General features: G+C 46.0%; 4 protein-coding genes across 4 annotated transcripts; 3 read left to right on the top strand and 1 right to left on the bottom strand.

Moving 5' to 3' along the window:
• Positions 1–3,890: 3,890 nt before the first annotated feature.
• On the top strand, positions 3,891–4,115 carry CCR75_002460 (uncharacterized protein; the record flags this gene model as incomplete). Its single annotated transcript, XM_067960557.1, has 1 exon — positions 3,891–4,115. One exon carries the CDS (start codon positions 3,891–3,893, stop codon positions 4,113–4,115), a length of 225 nt encoding a protein of 74 aa, XP_067814252.1.
• A 50-nt stretch (positions 4,116–4,165) lies between these two features.
• CCR75_002461 (uncharacterized protein) lies at positions 4,166–4,543 on the top strand (the record flags this gene model as incomplete). Its single annotated transcript, XM_067960558.1, has 1 exon — positions 4,166–4,543. The coding sequence occupies one exon, from the start codon at positions 4,166–4,168 to the stop codon at positions 4,541–4,543; it is 378 nt and encodes a 125-aa protein (XP_067814251.1).
• A 332-nt stretch (positions 4,544–4,875) lies between these two features.
• Positions 4,876–5,088, bottom strand: CCR75_002462 (uncharacterized protein; the record flags this gene model as incomplete). Its single annotated transcript, XM_067960559.1, has 1 exon — positions 4,876–5,088. The coding sequence occupies one exon, from the start codon at positions 5,086–5,088 to the stop codon at positions 4,876–4,878; it is 213 nt and encodes a 70-aa protein (XP_067814250.1).
• Positions 5,089–14,326: 9,238 nt separating this feature from the next.
• CCR75_002463 (uncharacterized protein) lies at positions 14,327–14,548 on the top strand (the record flags this gene model as incomplete). The annotated part of the gene is made up of 1 exon (XM_067960560.1): positions 14,327–14,548. The coding sequence occupies one exon, from the start codon at positions 14,327–14,329 to the stop codon at positions 14,546–14,548; it is 222 nt and encodes a 73-aa protein (XP_067814249.1).
• Positions 14,549–22,028: the final 7,480 nt, after the last annotated feature.

Below are 22,028 nucleotides of genomic sequence, written 5' to 3'. Positions count from 1 at the left end.
GTTATCACGCCGACCCGATTTCAAGTCAGCAGTGCACTCCAACAGTGAAAGTAATCTTACTGTTGCAACACTCACTACGAGTGTTCCGTCATCAACCTTAGTTGATTACTTAAAGAAAGCCTACAAAGAAGATAAGGACCTTCTATGTTTGATGAATCACTTAATGAATCCATCCAATAAATCTTTTATAGATTTACCGGCTTTATATCTATCGTCATCGGATCGATACACAACACGCAACGGCCTATTGTATTACACAGCCGTTGCTGGCGACACACCACGTGTTTTCGCTCCAACTCACACGGATTTGCGCTTTCGCATCATGTATGAGTGTCACGAGGCACCAACAAGTGGGCATCGTGGACGTGAGAAGACTTATCTCGCGGAAAGTCGCGACTCTTACTGGCCCCGCCAGTATCAGTTCGTGCGCAGGTACATTCGTGCTTGCGAGGTACGTCAACGGGTGAAGCCCAGCCCTTCATCCCGTGCACCTCCCCAACCTCTACCACTTCCGGCAGAAAGTTGGCAGTCCGTATCTATGGACTTCGTCTTCGGGATATCCGAAGACGATTACAAAAACAATGGAATCCTTGTATTTGTAGACAGATTCAGCAAGATGGTACATCTTGCTGCAGTACCGCTTGTGCACAGCCGTCCGTGAATATTTCACTTCACAATAGTAGACCTTCGACGCTGCATGTGCTTGTTTATAGCCGTCGGGATATAACTCCACAATGTGTTGTGAATTCACACTGAGGTCTCGTGCAGTCATGCTAACAACCGAACTACAAGTGAGGCCATCGTACTCACTTGTAGGACATCTACACGCTTGTGGTCAGTTCGCCATCTGATGAACAAAAGACAGGCATCGTCACGGCTTGATGCTGCTATTTTATACATGGCTCGTGCTTTATGAGCCATGGTAATCGAAGGATGACATCAAATTCGTCATCCAAATCTAGTACGATGAAATCATTATCGTACGGTTTACCCTTTAACGTGAATTGAATACCAACTTCAAATTTTTTAGTCATTACAGATGCGCTTTTTGCTAGGCGCACTGTTATCCTCGTTAGAAGGATATTGCGCTGAATAAAGTTGAGTATGCGATCTTCGAGCGATTGGCGTCTGTTAAAAGTATTCGACGCCCCGCAGTCGACCAGGGACTTAAGTGGCAATTTTTATGACACATTATTTTCAGGGAGATGAGATTAATCTCATCCTCTAGGGCAGTTACACACAATGTTTGTGTGTGAGAAGCATTTTTCGTCAAAAGGCCTGCGACTATTTGACGTTGGCGGATCAGTAGGAAGATCCGCATCTACTGACCCAAACCGTTTTTGACGATCCGCCTCGCCGTTGCGTTTTCGCAACAGCGTCAGATCCGCGTTCTCCGCAGTTCCTAGAGAGAGAGATCGGTCTATCCGCTCAGTGTTGTTAGGCACTAATCGTGGAGCACTACACTCATAGGCGTAGTGACCCATCTTTTGACAATGATTACATTTTGTAACCATTTGTGACTTAACGAGCGAGGTCTCTCGCTCCTACATATGAGAGATCCATGTGTTCTGAACCTCCGTTTCCTTGTCGTCTTGGTGGACGATATGAACCCGAGTGGACGAAAGCCTGTTTCAGGCTGAAGGCCTCCTGTTCCGCTATAGAGATCGCTTGGTCGAGCGACTCTAATTCTAGCCGGAGCAGGTGGGTCTAAATAGTTCCATCTGCAAGACCTTTGATAAACACAGTAGCCTGTGCCTGTTCATCATTTTGATGAGTTACGATACAGCTGACTAGGTATCGTGTATGTTGGGCATAAGCGTGAATGTCACACTTGCCCTGCTTCAAATCCCGGAGCTAGACTCGAGCCCAGAATTCGGCACGTGGTAGTTGAAATGTTTGCCTGAGCCGGGTCTTAGAGACCTCATACGACTCAAAACTAATGGGTCGTGAAGCTGGAGCTCCAAGGCCCAAGATTTGGCACGTCCGGCAAAGTTGGACATGCAAATTTCACTTTCGTCGTATTATCACTGATACGGCAAACTTCAATGGCGTCGTCTAATTCGACGAACTTTAAATGTGCCGCCTTCGACTGCCTTAAGCTTAGAGATTTCTATCTTTAAGCTTTCGAGTCGACGTGGAAGCGCCGTCCCGCTAGCAGCATGTAAAGCTGCTGTCTAAATAGCTCTGATTGTTGAGCACCCTGTTCACACAACACATTAGCGTGTAGACAGCCTTACTGCTGAAGCAAGGCTACTTTCTCGTGGCCCCCTTCGAGTTCGTATTTTATGAACTCGGCTGAAGCCTCATGTTGCTTGTCTCTTTGTAAAGCGAATAGCATTGCGCTAACGGCTGTCCCGTCCACGACTGTACTTATGCGTTCGATCGCTCTCCATTTCAGGTCACTCAAATGAGCGAACCTTTGCAACGCTGTGTGATAGCCTTCTGAGGGGCTTGACAATTCCCTCCTTGATCATCCAACATGTCCATGTTGGATGGAACGTGCGCGTGCTGTTGAACAAACTACGAAGGGCTACCAGGTGAAACAGGGCACCCTTTGCTAGTACTGCCAACAGTACTAACCAACCTACACTAATTACAGTAAAAGTGGGGTGGCTGGGTTACTTCACGTACACGACGTGCAGAGGGAGATTACAGGTAGCTAAGTAGTCTTAGCTACCAAAGATTAGTCATAAGGCTTTTAAAGAAGAGAAAAAAATAAACTATATTAATATATTAAGTTCCTACGTAACGATCTTCTATCTACTTCTGACTTTATTATACTAATAGCAAACTATGTATGGTGCCTATTTGCCCATCGTACAATCGTGTTTTATAACGATTGGCGGGGTTGATTTAAACTTAATTTTACTAATTAATAGAACCAATGTCTTATTGCGTAAATATTTAAAATTTGGTAATATTGAAACTATCAAGTCAAATTTAATAAAGATACGAATTATCTACTTCTTTATTTATTTCCTCTCATAGGAAATAATTTTTATTAGTCCTCTTATAGAAAATAATATTTATGTAACAGTACACCCCGTTACATATTGTCTGACCATCGCGGATTTAAGCTATGTCCTATTGAATGGACCTACCTCATAAAAAGTTATTGCAGCATTTCACTTAGACATACGTAAACCGCAGAGCTTTTAAGTTGATTTAAATCAGAGCATGTGGCAGAGTATTATCTTCTTTCCTTTACAAAGCAATTCGAATTTGCATGATTTCTTTCAACGCTACAGATAATTCTGAGATGTAGCTAAAAATAATACAACAGCAAACCACCTATCATTATGAATGACGGATTTTTTAATGATAAAAATCGAAACAAATCGATTGATGTTTTAAATTCATTGCAAAGCGTTTTTGCCTACACATGCTGCGAAGCACGAAAATGAGTCAGTATTCAGAAATTTGAGGACGGCTGGACGTCGAAGAGCAAAAAAATCCTGTTTTTCATTTAAGCTCAACTTAATCAAGATTCGTCTATAGCTCTAATCTTCCGTTGTGTATTAGAAACCGTGTCTAGTTTGTATAAAATTAAGGTATGTTTACAGTTAAACTACAAAACGATTAAGCAATCGAATTGCCACAAAAATCTTGTTCCCTTAAGACATGAGGACGGCGGGAGATGCATAATCCCATCTTACCGCAGTAATTTCCCGAGTGAGATGGATAAGCTGAACCATGGAGATGAAGAAGTATATTCCAATTTTGCATCTGCCTCACAGACCGAGCCATCCATGTTGTCTATCTCATGTTTCGCTGCTTCGATGGTGATGATCTTGTACACCACCAGTTAAAGTGTTTCTGCGGATAAGCTGCCAGTGGGAGCCTTTTATAAGCCAAATTCAGAAACAGTTTGTGGCGTCGTCGATAACACGATGCCTTATCGCCGCTCGCCGTGTCCAGCAATCAACACATTAGCAAACCACGACTACATACCGCGCAACGGCCAGGATATTAATGAATATGCGTTGGGTTACGCCCTTATTACAGTATTCAACTTGGGCCAAGAAGCAGCGGTTAATTTTCTGACTTTTGTGCCCGACGTGTTTTCGCTTGATTATTTCTCCACGCACAACGCATTGAGCACGATGCGTCGCTAACTCGAGACGACGTTTACTTAGGAGGCGATCAATCGTTGCAGAACCTCACGATGACAAAGCAGCTATTAAATAATAATACGTGGGGCAATCTTCGAGTCGCTGAGCTCGGTGCTGCACGCAAGGCGCGCCTGGCAGACAGCGAGGCTCGTAATCCGACCCTTACGTTTGGATCGCCGCAACAGAAAGTGGCGCTCTTTGAGGCCGCTCTATTACTACTTGTATTCGGTTCAAACAACTACGAGACGGTCAAGGTCGAACATGCCTCATTGTTTCTTATCAATGAAGAACTTCCAGACGAATGGGTACGTGCTAGCAATCCGGTCACTATTGCCAACGTGATTTCCACCGCCTTAAAAGTCGGCGACGCTGCTCGCTTTTCTGGCATGCGGTTTAAAGATTTAATTCGCTCGTTCATTTCATTGCATTAATCAGTGAAGCGTATTTTGAGACTGCTCTGTCCTAATTTTTAGGCGAAGAGGGCTTCTTTTGCTTAGATCAATACTTTTCATTCACCTGCAGTTTATTTTACATACCAAACTTTTTAATATCAATGTTTAGTCTATTATCTTAAAAATAAGATCGAAGAAGCATGCATTAAGGTCCAATTGCCAGTTGCTCTATGATGACGAGGACAGCAACGCGACGAAATAACAAGCTGATTTTTAGCCTCTGCACCAATACTTTTTAGTTGTACCTTAATACGGCCTTGTATACCTCGCGTGATCTTCGTGAACTGCAAGTGCAGTACGTCACAGAAAGCCTAATTACGAGTTAAACAAACAGCTTTCACCATCGACATTTTTTTCATCAATTCTTTAGTATCGTCCAATCCTCTATTGATCAGCACACGCATTTCTAACTGCGGCATGTGTCGCTTTAGCACCACACAGAGCCTTTTCGACATGGCAATGTCCAAGCTCTCTTTCATCATTCGATAAAAGCGATCCTCGTTGCAGGCAGCGTTCGTGAGCATTGTCACGCGCTCTAATGGCTTTAGCCAGCGCACTCGACGAGCGCGTTGTACGCGGCGTTTGCGCTGCTCAAAACATTCAAATCTGTCTACAGGCTCCTTCTGCTCGTGATCAATCGCCACGCCGAGTTGTGTAAGCGCCAGGTCTCGGCAGAGCCGCACCTTGTCAAGCGTCGTGCTTCACACCTGCAGCGGTGTGCATGCCAGTCCCACGGAAAGGCCGCCACGCCAAACTCGTACCCCGGTTATGGTGGACTATTGCACGCTCTTAGCTGTTTTTCTCATGGACACGTGAGGTATTTCTGTTCAAGTTGCAAAGGTGGCCAAGAATGGCAGCTTTGCGGTCATTTATTTGCGACGGGTTCCGACCCACGATGTAGTATACACATGTTAGATGCAAAGGCCGTAGCCGGTATGATATGAGCTTTCGTTAAGATTTTAGGCAAAGGCGGGGTACAGATTCGCTGGGTTATTGACTTCGATTATTGTTTAAGTATGACGACAAGCATCCACTATTTCGAGTATGACAAACATTTGGATTCTCTTAAATTGTAAGTACTGCATCCAATAGTGTATCCGATCGATATTATGATTACTTGCAAGGCAAATTACCTTCGCAGCTTGCTTCTAATGGCATGCGCAAATTTTTCATTTGGTTCGGGGATATTGCTTACGGGGAGTCTAAGTTTCGTTGAAACTATGAATTGTTGCTGAGCTTTTTACGCGGTGCACAAAACTTACCTTTCATTTGTTTGGATCGCGCAGTTTGCCAATAATTTTATCGGATGTAAGAAGAGCCTTGTGGTAAAACTGGATACATAAGTTTTACAAAGATTTACGCTGATAATCGTCATTAAAATTCTCGCGATGATGATTGGTGGTTATCTGCTGCCACAAAGCAGCTGTTTATTGGAACTAAGACATAGTGCAAGAGCCTGCTCTTGCGTAACAAAATGACAGTAATCGAGAGAGCAACAATTAGATTGTATGCTGACGCCTTATGTTTCCAGAATTTATAATTTAGACGAATGTTTCGCGTGTGGGGAAACCTTCGTTATCTAATTATCAAAGTTGCACCGTTTATTGTAGAGCTACGTAACTACATGCACGATCTCTTGCCCAGCTGTTGCAAAGCAATGGCTGTGTACAAGTACTTAGGTGGAACCCTTAAATCGTCGGGAGCGACTCAAAGAAGCTACTCACATGCTTTAAGCAAAGACCACGGGCGGCAGTGGATAGCCCACGACGTCACCCGAGGTTTTAAGAGACCTGCATGGAAAACATGTAATCACTGGTAGCTTATAATAAATTCCGGTGTTTTATGCCGTTTGTCAAGCCAGAGGGGAAAAAAATGGTGGTACTATCTGCCGTGGAGGAAGTGGACGAGTAGCGGACGCCAGTGTCACATCAAACAAAAATGACTGTCACGTTAACAGCAGCGACGCCACGAGAGCCCATGAGTTCCCATACTACGAGACAAGATAGCAACCTCACGCACACGACAGCAGTATCCTCGTATACAACAGTTCCCCACGACACATCGAGTGGACGTAGTGCATCGACATCCACCGATCGCGTCGCTATTGCTCAGAAAACCCAAAGGCATAGCGACCGCCAGAAATACAATGCTATTCAATCTAAAACACTCGCAAAGCCCAAGAAAAGCGTGAGGTGGGCGACCATCACAGTGCACGAGTTTGGTATTGGCTTAGGCGGTAGTGCCGTGTCCAACAAAGGTGGCCCGTCCATTGGCCTTGCCCAAGTCCCGGAGTTTACGTGGACAACGCAAGTGGGCGAGATGGCCGAGGGCGTCGAGGGCGTCCACCGCTTTACGCCCGACCAGCGCACTCGCTTGCTTCAGGTCGCTGGGATCCCGGATGGCATCATCAAGCGCCACGCACGGGAGACAAACATCATTTTAGGCTCGCGTCGTCGGTCAATGGTACGCTGGGAGCCCAAGGAAGAGAGAGACGAGGAGGATCAAGAGCACTCGAGAAAGCGCAAAGCCGAGGACGTTAGGCTAGAGTATCCATGCGCTGCCTGGACCCAGCGACCTCGCATGATTCCGATTAATTACGTGTAATACTCCTAGTTACGCCAGATGTCTTGACGCTTACGACGTTTGAAGCGATACCAGACGAAGGAGCGCCTTCAGCCTTTGGTGTAATTTAGCTGCACAGTGCACAATAGATTTAACAAAATACTCGGTTGTCTATGAGACACTAAAGCATCGAAGTTAAGAAGAGCATTTCTTATTGTTGCAGAATGTCGTTATTTGTGCCGATAACAGCTTCGTAATAGCAAGAGAGAGTCGAGGACGCTATGGCAGCCCCTTAAGGAGCTCTTGTGTCCACCATGCGATGGCACGTTGCTATCGAGACAGGCGAAAGCGGATACGTTCGCCTGCTTGTAGCGCAGCCGTAATCACGTACGCGATGTGGGCCACTTGGAAATCTTGCGAGAAACTTTCGTTCGTGTCTGTCGCATCTGTCGTCTTCCTCGTGGAGCGCGTCCGTTGAACCTTGAAGAGACAGTCATTGTCGGTTTGAATAGAGCGATGAGTGATTTCTTCGTGCTTGCTACACGCTGAAATGTTTAAAAGCATTTGTCTTGTGCTGGCATGGTAAACGTCCACTTACAAACACCATAATTAAACACGTCGCGTGCTTTTTGGCGTACCCCAAACTGCTCTAATAAAACAATCTCGTAAGATTATTCATTCTTTAAATGAGCAGGCAACAATTATTTAAAGTACTGTACGGAGATTTTTATCCGTGACTATCGATGATCTGATTACTTGTCATAGCTTCGAAAAATCAAAAAGCGATAGCAAAATCTAAATTCGTACCTGCGAAAGTCTATAAATAGTGACAACAAAACTCCACTCATCTCGAAAAGCATAGTCGTCATGGGCCTCGTCGTGGAGTTCGAACTGCTCGATCTGTCACTATGTGTCATCTACCTCTTCTCCGTGATGATCGTGGGTCTCTACTTTACTCGAAAAGAGCAGCGCAAGCATGTTTTGTTGCGATCAAAGTGTCTGTATCATCAGAGACCAATAATGTTTAGAGGTCTACTATCTCGGTGGACGAAAGATACCTTGGTACGCTCTTGCCGTGGCCGACGTAAGCTCGTACATTGATATCTCAAGCACTATAATCAACATGGCACTCGTGTATGCGCTCGGGATTAAGGGCATGTATATAGAAATTCGCGGCGGTCTCTGCCTCTTTCTAGCCTTTCAATTGGCGTACACGGGGAAGCTCTCGCGTAGGTGTCCAGTCAAGACACGAGGCGAATGACAAGTCTAGCTGTGCGTTTATAGTTACACTCTTTCTAATTGCTTCAATATGGTGCAGGAACAAGTTCTGCTTTGGTTCTCGCGTTGATGCGATGATACTGCGCACAATTATTGCCATCACTTCACTTACAAGTGGCATTTTGGCAACGTGGAGGTACGTGAAGGGTAAATGGCTACTTAGACGAAACGTCAACTTAATGGAGTATTGCAAATATTACAGGTCAGGTAAATTTTTCACGGAATTCGTGAATTTGCCCGAGCGCGAAAGCGTAGAGCGCGTAACAGCCTCAGCATAGCGTACATGCCATTCTGTTTCTCGATAATTTATTGTCATTTTCTTCCTTTTGTTCCAGAGTGCTCTCCAGCGACCTGCAACAAGTAGATACGCTGGTTAGCGTTACAAGATGTACATTCTTTACGCACGCGGCTATCTCCCACCAACCGCGTAACTTTCGCGGATTTTGGCAAATAACAGCTTTAAGGGATAGCCCACCTGTTCCATCCGCCTAGTCTCGAAAAACAATTTAGCCCGTCCACCATACAATATATGGCGTTGTGATTACTTTGAAAAAGCTGTTAGGACGAAAGACCCTTGATTACGTTTTTGTATTAGCCTCACGAGAGACAGTGAGGGATTGAGCTGTCGTCAGGTGTCTGCTAGAAAGTACTGTTTAAAAAAACTGTCCATAGGGAATGATTAATTTAATCGAGTCGAGCCAAAAGCCTGATTATATGCTCGCTTCATTTAGCGTTTGAGTGGCAATCTCTTGTAAATCGGAGTTTACATTGTATATGTATACAATACGTGTAGAAAAGCAACGGGACAAAATTATTGTTTGGTAATTTGGTAAAATGTAACTGTAATCTAAATTGATACATTCGCTATTAACCCACAATACATTTTGAAAATGTGGCATTACGCCTGGGCCTAAAGTTTATATATATATATATACACTGAAAACCGTTGCGCACAGCATAATCGCATCACTTTAACGAGTCTTTCTCGTTCGAAAAAAGGAATATTATTCAGTCTCCCGCTGTGGTTCTTTGAAGCACAACGTCATACTGGCCTGCGAGCCGGAATGCGGCTACTATGCTAGCTGTAAAGACCGCCAAGGCAACTGGAAGGCCGTCACCTTTCTGCTTCTACAACCCAAGAGCTTATCAACGGTCTCCTTCTAAAGCAACTAGAACCCCTGTTGGAACTAGACGGAATGCCAAACTACTCTTTCCTGATGCCTTTCCGTGGAAGCCATCTGGTGAGACTATGCAATGGTTGGTGTTCCCATCATGGTGCTTGCGCAGAACCGGGAAGTTGAACTCTATGCTGGGGTAACCTTTGCTCATTTTTTAATTTTGTTTGTCAAAAGTGATATTAGCCATTGCACACGCCCACACTCCAATATTTCCGAAATATTCGAAATACCCAACAACTCATGGTGTAATGCTTATATATTTTTAAAAAAATTGTGATCTACTAACGTTTTTGCATCTTTTGCACCCACCCGCGTCTAGATCCGACCGCTCCTAAAAAAAAGTGAAGCATACACAGGTTTCAAACATTGGCAATATTCTCAAAAGACACAAATGACCAAAATGCCCCAGGCTATATATCAGGCATCAAATACTGGCAAATCTCTTTTCCCAAAGCGTAGTAAGATTCATATGCGCTCACGACAAGTAGAGCTATAATGCCCAGGTTGTTCGCATCTGCCGCAATGCACGGGACGCTTCTCCAGGCCTTCCTCCTCTTTACGCATGCGCTTCTTCTTTGGGATCCCCGGTGGGCGTCGTGTACGCGGTGGGGATACACGAACTTTTCCCGTCGTCCTCTAACACATCAGCCTAATTGCTTTCATCGCCAAGTGAGCGTACGTGCGCCGGTATGCAACTACCGTAAAGCATTCTTTTGCTTGCTGCCTCACATTCATTCAACACGATAGTAGCGCTGCTGCTGCGTGGTGACAAGTAAATCCTGGTGATATATATGTGCTATTGTTAATAGAACAAGTCATCAAGGATACGTTGCTAATTCTATCTGATCAAGCTTACCTTGTATCTACCACCGCTTGCACGAGCTCTCATGTTGCCTAATATTAACAGCCAAATTCCGGTCCTATGATATCACCTCGAATTCATGATCAGCCGCACGCAGAACCAGGTAGTGCCTAACGCGCTCGATGGCAGTGCCAACCTTTTTCTCAACTGAAGGAACAAGTAGCGAAGGCCATTCAGCTACCTTCCGTCGCCGCTCATCGAACCAGACCATTAACTGCTGGCGGATCCTTTTCCCAAAGTGTAAGAATATTCCAAACGGTTAGAATCTGTAGTTCAAATCCATTCAACAGACTTCATCAGCAACCTACCGCTGCATCATCATTACGATTGGGAGCTCACGGGCTTCCAGAATCCAATTATTAAGCGATTCCGCGATATTGGAGGTCAGATGTCCAAATCTTCCTCCCTCAAACGCGCTGTTGGCCCAAAGATTTTTGGCTATGCCCGCAATCGACTCTTTAGCTTCAATTGAAATTTCTTCAATCTCGCTCATCTTGCGTCGAATTCCACGTCGGTCAATGCATAGGCGGCCTGCCACAAGAGCTTGACCAATAAGACATTTTTAAATGCCTTCCGAAAGCTTTCACTTAGGTGCCGCATGCAAAAGCCATGGTATGCATGAGGAAAGATTTCTTGAACTCCGTCGATCAGCCCTTTCTGACGGTCGGAAAGTAAGGTCAGACGCTGCATATTCGGAGCATTTGCTTCCAGAAGCGTCCGTAGCTCTGATAAAAACCAAAGCCAGTTCTCGTCGTTCTTAGCGTCGACGACGGCCATTACTAGCGGGAAGAGAGCGCCACCACTGTCCACAACCGTCGCCGCTAGGAGCGTCCCCAAATACTTTGATCTAATGTGGGTTCCATCAAGGCCCAGTAATGGACGGCACTCAGAGCTAACCCCCGCAATCGACGCTTGGTAGGCAACAAAAAGGCGCCAAAATAATGCTCGGGCCCAGTCGTGTACACCGCTGCAACGCTTTTAGTCATTGCATCAGCAAAATATTGAGATTTTTTGGCAGGCAAATAAAACGAACACCAGCCATCCACGGCCTCACCTGGGTTTGTCAAACAAATTTGCCTATAAACCGCCAGAAGATTACCATAAGCTTTTTCGTAGGAGCCATGAATAGTTTTCATACTCCTCGCTCTTCCTCTCCAAGCTTGCTTGTATGAATTTGTGACCCCACGCTCGCGGCAACCGTCTTAGATGATTTCCTTTGGTCTGTTCTGGGGGTTGTGACGCAACCGGGCCTCGACTTCGCTCGCAACCAAGAAACTGATGCCTGTTGGTGGCCAAGGTGAGTTACACCTTGGCAAGAGTGTTCGTCTTGCAGAGTCCTGATGGTGAACATTGGTGCGTCGAAAAGCTTTGCAGCGTGCAGCCTCCAGGAGCAGCCTTCTTGCCCGCAAGCTACTGTGAAGCGTCGTTTGTCACTTTTGGTCACCGTAAGCCCGAACCGTTCAGCGATGGCAGTCGCTTTGACTGCTTCGCGGCAGCTTTTCCCATTTGCAAACTCCGTTCCAACGGTAAGCTGATGTTCCTCCATATTGGCGCGGAGAAGGCTTCCGCCCCGAAACGGAATAGCAACACTTTAATGCTTTTGGTCCGTTTCTCTAGTCAAGAAAAAGAAATGGATCGACTTTGGTACTTTGACGTAGACAATCGGTTTAAACTGGCTTATTAGCGCATGAAGCGCTGGGAAGTTGACCCGTACCAATTCAGCCTATTCAAGTATCGCAGCGATGATACTGTTAGTACTATGCTGACTTACTCGAATATGATGATGACGCTGTAACGTCATTACCAGCTCCCCTCCATCTGTGCGTGGATCGTGTTGAACAGCCGAAAGCGTTCATCACAGTCCATAATACTCTGAACGAAGGACGGAAGTGTTCGACACGCTATAGATCCTTCCGCCAGGCCCTCGAAAATTTTCCACTCATCTTCGGACCCATCCCGGTAAACATAACCAAAAGCCCCTTTGTGGAAGCTTCGCAAACTTGTGTCAGCTTCGCAACCGTGTCCGGCTGGTACTTAGCCGGATTAAACATAAAACGCGAGTACATTTATCGTAACGGAGCAGGAGAGCACCAGGAAGCTGTCTGAGTACCCTGTTTTCCTTTAGCCAACCACTGACCCAATTCAGGAGCTTGCTTTCATGTAAGCCGGCTTATGTGTTTTCGAACAAACTCCAGGAATGTCCATTTCGTTACGTACAGGTCCCTGATCACTAGTAGGAGTGTTCGATTCCGCCTCTCCACCTTGGTTTCCGAGGATGCAAACTTGTTCAAATAAAGTAACTAATCCGACTCGCTCTGCCTTGGTCAAGCGGGGTAACGTTGCTGCTCGACATGAAATTGAGCCTTGTTAACTGCAAATTGGTCCGATGCCCTTGTGTACATCACCTGATGCAGTGAAGCCAGGAATCTAGCGGACCCTCACCGAGGTGGGCCTTCATCTCACTCACTTACGCGGCGTGAAGATCGCTGTCGTGATCAAAAAGAGGGGCCTCGAGTGATTCCGAAGTGACCCTTCACTCTCCGAGGAAGAACGGTCCCCGTATCCAGTCGATCGACCCGTGAGACACCTTCCGCGCCCGATGAAGTAACTGCGGTGGCACCCTGTCGGGATGCGCAGGAGGCCAAGCCAGGTCTGGCCGACGTATCATCGAATGTGTGGCTCGAAAGAGCTCGATCCCCGTCCATGTCCATTTTACAATCTGATTGGGTCGTATCCGGCGCCACCAAAACGTGCTTTCTGTACTGCTGCGGAGACCCTTCGTAATAAAATCCAGACCCCATTTGAAGTGGAAGATATGGGTACGTGCACACCGGCATCTAGAACGTCGACGGCGTGGAAACTTACTTTTCATTTAGCGGAGTGCCCGACTTCCCTCAAGGAGTGGTCAGAATCATGTGGTTTGGCGCCATTTTAATCGTATCTCACCCAAACGTTGGGCGCCAATTCCAATGTCTACAGTGCGGTAACATTCGGCACCCAATTGCGCGTTGCCGTTGCTTTGACGCTCAACTTCGAGGGCTTGGAGCCATCGTCGTTGCGGAGCAGGATATAGCCGATCTGGGCAACACCGCACGTCCATTTGCGATCCTGGGAGTACTTAGAGACACGGTGCGCGCCCTATCGCCGACCACCGCCTGACCCAGGGGTCCCTAAGCATATCGGAAACTTAAAGGGCTGCTCCTCCTCCTCTTATCGGTCTGCAGGATTCCAATTGATAGCCGCAGAAGGGAATTGTTTTTTCGAGGGGCTGGAAGAGTTGCAGCGGTCCCCCGCCCCAGTCATTCTAACCGAAGATCTTAACTGCGTCCAACATTCCTCTCTCGACCGGCTGGGGATACGCTCAGCTAGTCGGACTAAAAGTCCAGCTTTGGATTCCCTCGGTGACATGTGTCAGCTAGTCGATGCGCTAGATTTAGTTCTTCACCCGAACGACGGCTTGGAATGAGAGCCATCAACCCACTTCACGTATTGGGCGGGGTCAGCAGCCAGCAGAATTGATCGTTTCTACGTATCCCACACATGGGGGGACCGAGAGCAATGGTTAGAGGCAATTCTTCCCTCGCCACCTTCGGATCACCAGCAAGTCACCTTGCATATCTCGTTTGGAGGACATCCTCGCACGGGACCATCTACCGACCCTATGGTCATCATCGACCAGCTGGTGGGAAGGAAACAACTGGGTGCTGCATCTTTCTGTACCTCTTCCCTGTCGGCCTCAGTCAGTCCAATTTTGGCCTCAAAAGATCGACGACTTCTAGAAAAAAAAAGTGGAGTGGAAATCCTTTGGTTCTCACACCATAGGCGTCGGTGCTGTCCCGATCTAATACGACTTAGCTATTCGACCGAAAATATAAAACAGAAATGGCGCTGTCTCCTTTGAACAACTCCATATCCAGCGGACAGGACCCCACTAATACGTCTTCGGTGGCATTTGCACAGACCTCCTCGCCCTCCGCCGTTCACATGCTAAACTTCGAGAATGGGCGATCATCGTCTTACTTGCGTCGCCATCACTTGACGTCGGAAAACTCCGGCTACGGCATCAGCCTCCTTCACACAAGCAATCGCATGGGTGCAGATTGAGCCAGACAGGATTCAGGGCACCTCTCTCTGCCGTTTCTGCTCACCCTCAGAGTTGGGTCCTTACTCAATGCCACAATGGCATTACTTAGGTTTTCGACAGGGAAACGCAGCCGGCCCCAACTCACGGAGCGCAAGCTCATCCGGAATGGGGTCGTCTTTTTAATCAACCCACAGGACCCAGGGCACCAAGAGCCAGCAAATGCGGTGGCAAAGCGCAGCTCTCGATGTCTTGCCGGCTCGTTAATGGGGTCACGGATACGCGGTGCTCCAACTGCGAGCGCTTATAAAAAGTCTCAATTGCAGGCCAGACACGGTTGTGCGTGTCGCCCAACTTTCTGCATGTTAAGACATATTTATATCAGATCCGAGAAGGCAGCCCGGCTTTCATAGCCAGGCTGCTAGCCGTGGGCAATGGCTGGGCCCTCCAGCGTTGTTAGTGTGGTTAATTACCTACCAGAGAGCAGCAATACATTCGTAGATTAATATGTTAAGTCAGTCAAAGACGATAGCAATATGTGGGAGCTTAATTATATTAATACAGTTTTGCATTTTTCCTCTATTAATATTGACCTTTCGTTGCTTAGAATTCGTTGCAACTTAAAAACCCTTCCTTTTTACGTTGTGTACGTGAAGTATTTGAAGGCACCTTACCTTCAATATTACCAGTGTAAATTAGCTACTACTGAGGCCGTACTGGCAAGAGGTGCCCCATTGCATTACGTACTGATACCTTATTACAGATTTGTATTTAATTAGTTGATATATAATTCTGTATAGTCACCATCTACTAGCGCATCTAGCAGCGATTGGCGGGGTAATTTAAAGACTTAAATCAACCAATGAACAGAACTGTCACACTAGTGCAACAATATCATCTGTTAAGGTAATTTTGTTTATTCTTCTTTATTCTTCTTTATTACTGTATTACTTCAATGGTAGTAAAGAGAGAGAACAGATTGTCTATTTACTCGGTAATGCAAGATCATTGCTCCCGCCCATTTGCATGTCGAGCAGCGATTGGCGGATTGGGTTAAAGGCTGTCGCATTGCCTCTACAGTATTACCGTGTACGGTATCCTCTTAGAATTAATAATAATAATGAAATCGGGACGTCCCGTTACATCACCCCCTACCCATCAGTCACTTTAGTGACTGATATAACTGTCAGAAAATACTGTTGTATTTCCGCGAAGGAAGCATACGTTGGTTTACCAACACATTTGCAACCAATTTTTCGCATAGTTATTAATCTGTCCGGCGCGCCTCTGCACGCTTAGTGCAGCAGCTGATGAGATGACAGCTGCAGACGCTCAGGCGTCTACTGCGGGAGGCAACTCGTCTCCAACTCTGATCGGGGGTGTATTTGTTGAGTCGGAAAAAATGTACGACTCAAAATACTATCTTATTCGTCACTAGGGGGTGATACCGCCAAACCAGTGAGTTTTGGCGTAACAACTAAAGAGTTGTTTGCCAAGATGTTTGATTCGTCCGAGCCGCTTGTTGAGGAGTCATCTTGTGATGGATCCGATAATGATGACGATGCTGGTGATGCTAACATGCATCACCAGGAGCGAAGCGATCTTAAAGATCACTTTGAAAGGAATGTCAGCTTGAATGCTAATATTTCTCAAAGGGAGAGGGAACGCAATACGTTGCATGCCGCTCCCTCAAATAAGCCGTGGTCTCCCGCTAAGAATAACTTAATTATTAGTGCGAAAGAAAGAACGATACAAAATTTCGTTGTCCGACTCATCCAGGCTTCACTGGCGTGGTGAGATGAGCACGAAATCTTCATCGGTGCCTATTTTCGTTATCGATGGTACGCTGGCAAGCGTGGATCCCTTGTTTTAAACTTGAGTTAATTGTTTTTGCATAGAAAGTACACAGCATAGGCCGCGAGGTCTGCCTAGATAAACTGGTTACGGTACGTGACCAGTTCAAAAAAGAGATCCATATTCGGTGCAAGCTGTAAGTTGCACCGTTTGTCTAGCGAGGCATAGTTACTTTGCCTCTCGTGGGAGGACTCATGAATTGCTGCATTATAGAAAATCGTTATCCTATAGAAATCACCTTGGAGGGCCTCCTAAAAAGATGCGTGAAGGGGTTACTGCTTTGCAACCCCTTCACGAGCGCGCAAAGCGCTCCTTTCCGATTGTTCTTGTGGTTCAAAGGATGAGTCACGTCATACTTCCCGACGGATTCCCAGATCAATTATCGGTAGTTGGATGGCTAGCAACTATTATGCGAGGCTAGATACCAGCCATCGAACAAGATATCTCCCCCTCACCTCGCGATGGTATCAAAATCCTTCCACAGAGAAGTGCTTCTGAACATTTCAAGTCCATCAATTAATGAGGATGGGGATGATAAACACGGTCCGACTTACTCGTCGGGCCCGAACGCTTTTCAACATGATCACAGTCGCGTACTCCAGTGATTGCAGGAAAATGTTAATCATGAGAGTGATCGTCGTCGTGACTTGACGTCGACGGCGAGCAGTCTTCGCATTGATCGGTCAAAACGGTGAGCAGTCTTTATATCGATCGGTCAAAAGCCCGAGCGGGTATTGCAGTCGACCAATTGGCAAGCGAACGGGAGCTTTAAGCCCTTCGCAACGATCTGGCGACAGCTCGCCACGACATTTTATCCTTGAAGAATGAATTGAAACGTCTGAGCTGAAACCATAGCGGATGCTTCGAAACGTTCCGGCGTTATGTATCTCCGGAAGAATCTCTGCACTCGTCGTACGAGTGCAAACGTCTAATATAAAAGGTTGGATGCGTAAGTATTCTACGATGCAGTCGATCGTGTTGGCATTGCCTTGGTAATGTAAATACACGAACAGGCCGATGAAATTGACAGTTATTAACCACAGCTCACAGTCGCCACAACATATTCAGGTATAATTGCTGTCGACATAAGGACCAGATCATCAACTTAAATTATATAATGTTTCTCATCCACAATGGTCAGCGTTTCATTAAGTCAGTCCACAATATCAGCGATGGAATATTTGCGCGAAGCGGACAACTTCTTCTCGAGCCAACAGAAATAACCAGCTGACTCATTTTTTTTGTTTTAATTCGCCCAGTGCGAACTGCGGAGATATATATTTTTCTTCAGTGGGAGCATTATTTATCTCACTAAAATTGTCTCTGGCGGTGCTGAATGTATCAGAATTACTATCATCATCAGAACCACGAGTCCTGACTTTATCGACTTAGATGTTAATCTGAGCAACATCGGTATCATTCACATCGACTGGTGAGCCAATGTGTGGTGAGCAAGAGTCAGATCGGACTTTGCTCGCGCGAGTTTTCCTATTTGAACTAAAATAACACTTTGAAAAGGTGAGTATGCGTGGATGACGTGAGCCATTTAAGAAGACCAATTTATGATTTGTAATGCATGCACCGAATTGTTGATGCCACCGGCAAGAACTCACTCCAACTTGTAAATGAGTGAAGGTATCATCAAATAATTTCTTCAAGGTCACGATTTGCACGTTTTGTCTCTGACCATCTGATTTATAATGGTCCGAAGTTGGCATCCTCAAAAGTTTTTTAAGTTAACAAATCACGGATTGCTAAAACTTTACCGTAATCCGGGTATCTCGATTTGAAACCAGTTCACGACGTAGCCCATGGAGTTAAGAAAAATGTGTTAATAATGACTCGAGCTCAGCGTTCGGCTGAGGCCGACTCCGGGACTGCCACAAAATAAATCATATTGCTAAATTGGTCCACGAATACAAGAATTGCATTATTTTTGTGACCGACTTCGGGAAACGTGAAGCACTGGCAAATGCTGTAATGATGGAGCACGCGACGAGGGACTCGTTAGCAAACCTTGCAAGCACGGGCAAATGCTGTAATGGAGCACGCGACGTAGGACTGGTTAGCAAACCTTGCAAGCACGCATTCACTTGCGCACGAACTTACACTAGCGAGGCTAGTAGAAGTCACGGCTTTCTGGGATGTAAGCATTTTCACATCCACGATGCCCGCTTATTGGTGCATCGTGAAACTCATACATGATGCGTAATCGCAAATAATTGGCAGTGAATAAACGAGGTGTGTCACCAGCAATAACTCTGTAATGCAGAAAATTTATGGCTGTTGTAGCCGGCTCGAAATCAGGCCTGCGCGAAAGTGCATCAGCGACGAAAATAAGTCATCCGGGCTTGCATTCACGAAGAAGGTTTTCTCTGCGAAAAGGGATGATCATCTTTGTAAATATCGGTAGCGCCTTGTTCGTCCCGATTGAGCGCGCCCTGCAGCTGATAGCGGAGATAGCGAATATTAAAAGCTGCAATGATTCCAGCCTCCACAGGCTGCATTTTTGGTGTCGCATCTGACAGGAGATGAGGTCAGCTCAACATTTAAGAAATCCAATTCTCAAGGATGTGCGAAAGCGCGTCACCGTATAGAAGTGCGATTTGGAGATTTTTGCTTCAATTCATCGTCAAAGTGTAATGAGGTGTATCGTTACATGAAATTTACACTTAAAGGTTGTTATTTAATATATTATCTAAAAAAAGGTAGATAATATTTGAAGGATATTACCTTATATAGTAATACTCAGAATTCTTATCCATAAATAGGTATAGACCATTATATCTATTTATATCGCAGCCTAATCAGCTGTAGGAGTAATCAAAGAGAGAGTTACAGATAAGGCAGAGATAAGAATTCGATTACATGATAGTATTATATTATAATTATGTAAGCATTTACAAGGATAGAAAAAGAGACACTTAAATTAATGCAGTTTTCATTTTACCCTCTTTAAGCTAGTTACCTAAAAGAGAAGTCTTCCTCTGCGCGTACTAGTGTACGTGAAGTAACGAAAGGCACCCTTCGCAACTGACGCAGTGCGAAGTGGACTTGTACTGAAGCAGTACAAGTCGTAGTGCCCCGTTGCACCTGGTAATACTTTATAGTCCGTCCAAGGACCACATTTCCTTCATCTAACGCGGACATGTTAGATGGGAATACGCATTACGTTTCGCGTGAAAGCTACTCCTTTCTAAGTGACATAGAAAGGAGTGCGGTCGAACGAATGAGTTTGACCGTAGGAAATGATGCCATATTGGCCGTGCTGCTCGGTTTAAACAGAGATAACTTCCATTCAGCCATCACCAAGTACATACAACATGAACTTGCGAAGCGAAGGAGAAGGTAGCCTTGCTTAATCAGCAAGGCTCTCAACAAGCAAAACTGTTGAGGTTACAACAGGTACAGACTCCTGTACCTGGATGACGCACACGCGTCGTCCCGAAACTCTAAATATTGACATCTCTAATTATAGTGGAGCCGAAGAAGACTCCCTCTTAAGATGGTTTGTAGCGTTGGGCGACGCCATAAGAGCACGTCACATCATCGACGAGCAAATTCAAGTCGCATTCGCTCAATCAAATTTGGCAGGTCGTGCTAAAACGTGGGAGTGAGCCTTAAGTTGCGCGACCCATATGTCTTTGGGTCGCTGGCTCAAACAAACGTTTGAAATGCCTAGGGCTGAGCTCAGGGCTCGTTTCAGAGCTTCTGAAACTCAAGGAAGGCAAGCGTGATCTTCAGGCATATGCCTAGCACATAAGACTCTTAGCAAGTTGTATTTGAAATAACCCAGTCCATGAGCACACATTAATTACGGTGTTCATGCAAGGTCTTACGGATGGTCCCGTAAAGAACCACCTGTTCTGCTTGGAACTGGATACGCTTGAAGAAGCAATATCCGTTGCGGAACAGGAGGTCTATAGCTTGAGACAGGCTCAAGCTAGTTCGTCATCGTACGTCCTCCAAGACGACACGAGTTAGGAGGTCCAGAACCCATGGACCTCTCTTACGTCGAAAGCGAGAGACCTCGCTTTACGAGCAATTAGCGATTGTAGAAATGCCATCGCTGCCAAAAATTAGGTTACTACGCTCATGAATGTAGTGCCCCACGTCCAGCACCGAAAGGTACTGGACGTAATTTTGGACCGTATGCAAAAAAGGGCAACGGTCGCGGGTCCGACGTTGTTGCGAGATTGCAACAACGAGGCGGACCGCCAGAAAAACGGTCGGGGTCAGTAGGGGGCGCAATGCCCTACTGATCCAGCAACCTCAAGAGAATTTGCAAATGTCTTGACTAAAGTTGCTCCAGAAACACAATCATTATGTGTCTCTGCACCTGGTGATGAGGTATCCCTCATCACCTTAAAGTTAAAAGTGACAAATGATTCGTCACTAAGAGCCCTAGTGGACTGCGGAGCGTCGAATAAATTTATTCGTCGCCAGTCACTAGAGGGTCGTAGGCACAAATATGTTGAGCGTGACATCCCTCCAACGAGGATAACGGTGCGTCTTGCGACAGGCGCATTGATGACAGTAATGAAACGTGTAGTAAAATTTCACTACACGTTTAAGAAAAATACAGTACGACGATGATTTTATCGTACTGGATTTGGATGACAAATTTGATCTCATCCTAGGTTAACCTTGGCTCGGAAAATATGAGCCAAGAATCAGCTGGCAGCATCGATTCGTAAGGATACCTGCCACTTGTTCATCAATTGGCCATCTGATGAACGCTTTGGAGCGTCCACAAGCGTGAGGATGTACTACGAGTGAGTGCGATGGCCTCACTTGTGGCACGGTCGTTAGTACGACTGCACAAGATCACAGTGTGATTACCAACTACCCTGTCGAGTCAGCTGCCAGCGCCTGTGCGAATGCACGGGCAGCGCCAAAGGTCCACCACTAGAATAAGTCGAGCGGATTGAGACATGAATGTACGCCTAGCGGGCGACATTCAAGGAAAATACCGGCTGTCCAAAATGGACAACACGCCGATCCTAGGTCGAGTATAGAGTCGACCGTAGAAAACCTGACTGTGATAGCGCAATCACACTCGGAAGACGTGAGAGAAAAGGTCCCCGCGTACTTCAGGAGAAATATCCACAAAAAGTTGAGTTAAGTAGACTTCAAGGTCCCGAGGGATTAATCCTTCGGCAGCCTGTGGTAAATCCCAGGAAGACCCGGGAGACACATAGTTGCTCCAGGCCCCCTTTACACTCCCCGTACGGCAGGTGGTATTATCCTCGTTCCGGTCCCCGTCGCCATCAAAACCCAGCGAGTGAAACATGCGCGAAACCGAGACATTAAACGTCTTGGTTAATAACGGATCAAGAGTAGGCGCTTATACTCTTGATCTGTATGCGCCTCCGAAGTTAACTTCGGAGATAATTGAATTACCAACCCTAGATCCTCAGCGGTTCTTGAGAGATCTGCATGGTGGTAAAATCAAGCAGACCTGCGTACTCGTCACAGAGGACGATTACGCAACCGTTATACGGTCAGCGGTGATTTTTGCAGAAAACGGACGGGTTCTCAGCAGCTCATCGATGGACGAAAGTGTCCTTGATGTGAAGCCTCGGATTGAAAGATACACTACTCAATCTTGGGAGTCACTCAAGGGAAATCCTCTATACGAGGATTTGA

This window comes from Bremia lactucae, linkage group LG9 (assembly GCF_004359215.1).
Source record: "Bremia lactucae strain SF5 linkage group LG9, whole genome shotgun sequence".
Lineage (NCBI taxonomy): Eukaryota > Oomycota > Peronosporomycetes > Peronosporales > Peronosporaceae > Bremia > Bremia lactucae.
This window is presented reverse-complemented; position numbering and strand designations above follow the sequence as displayed.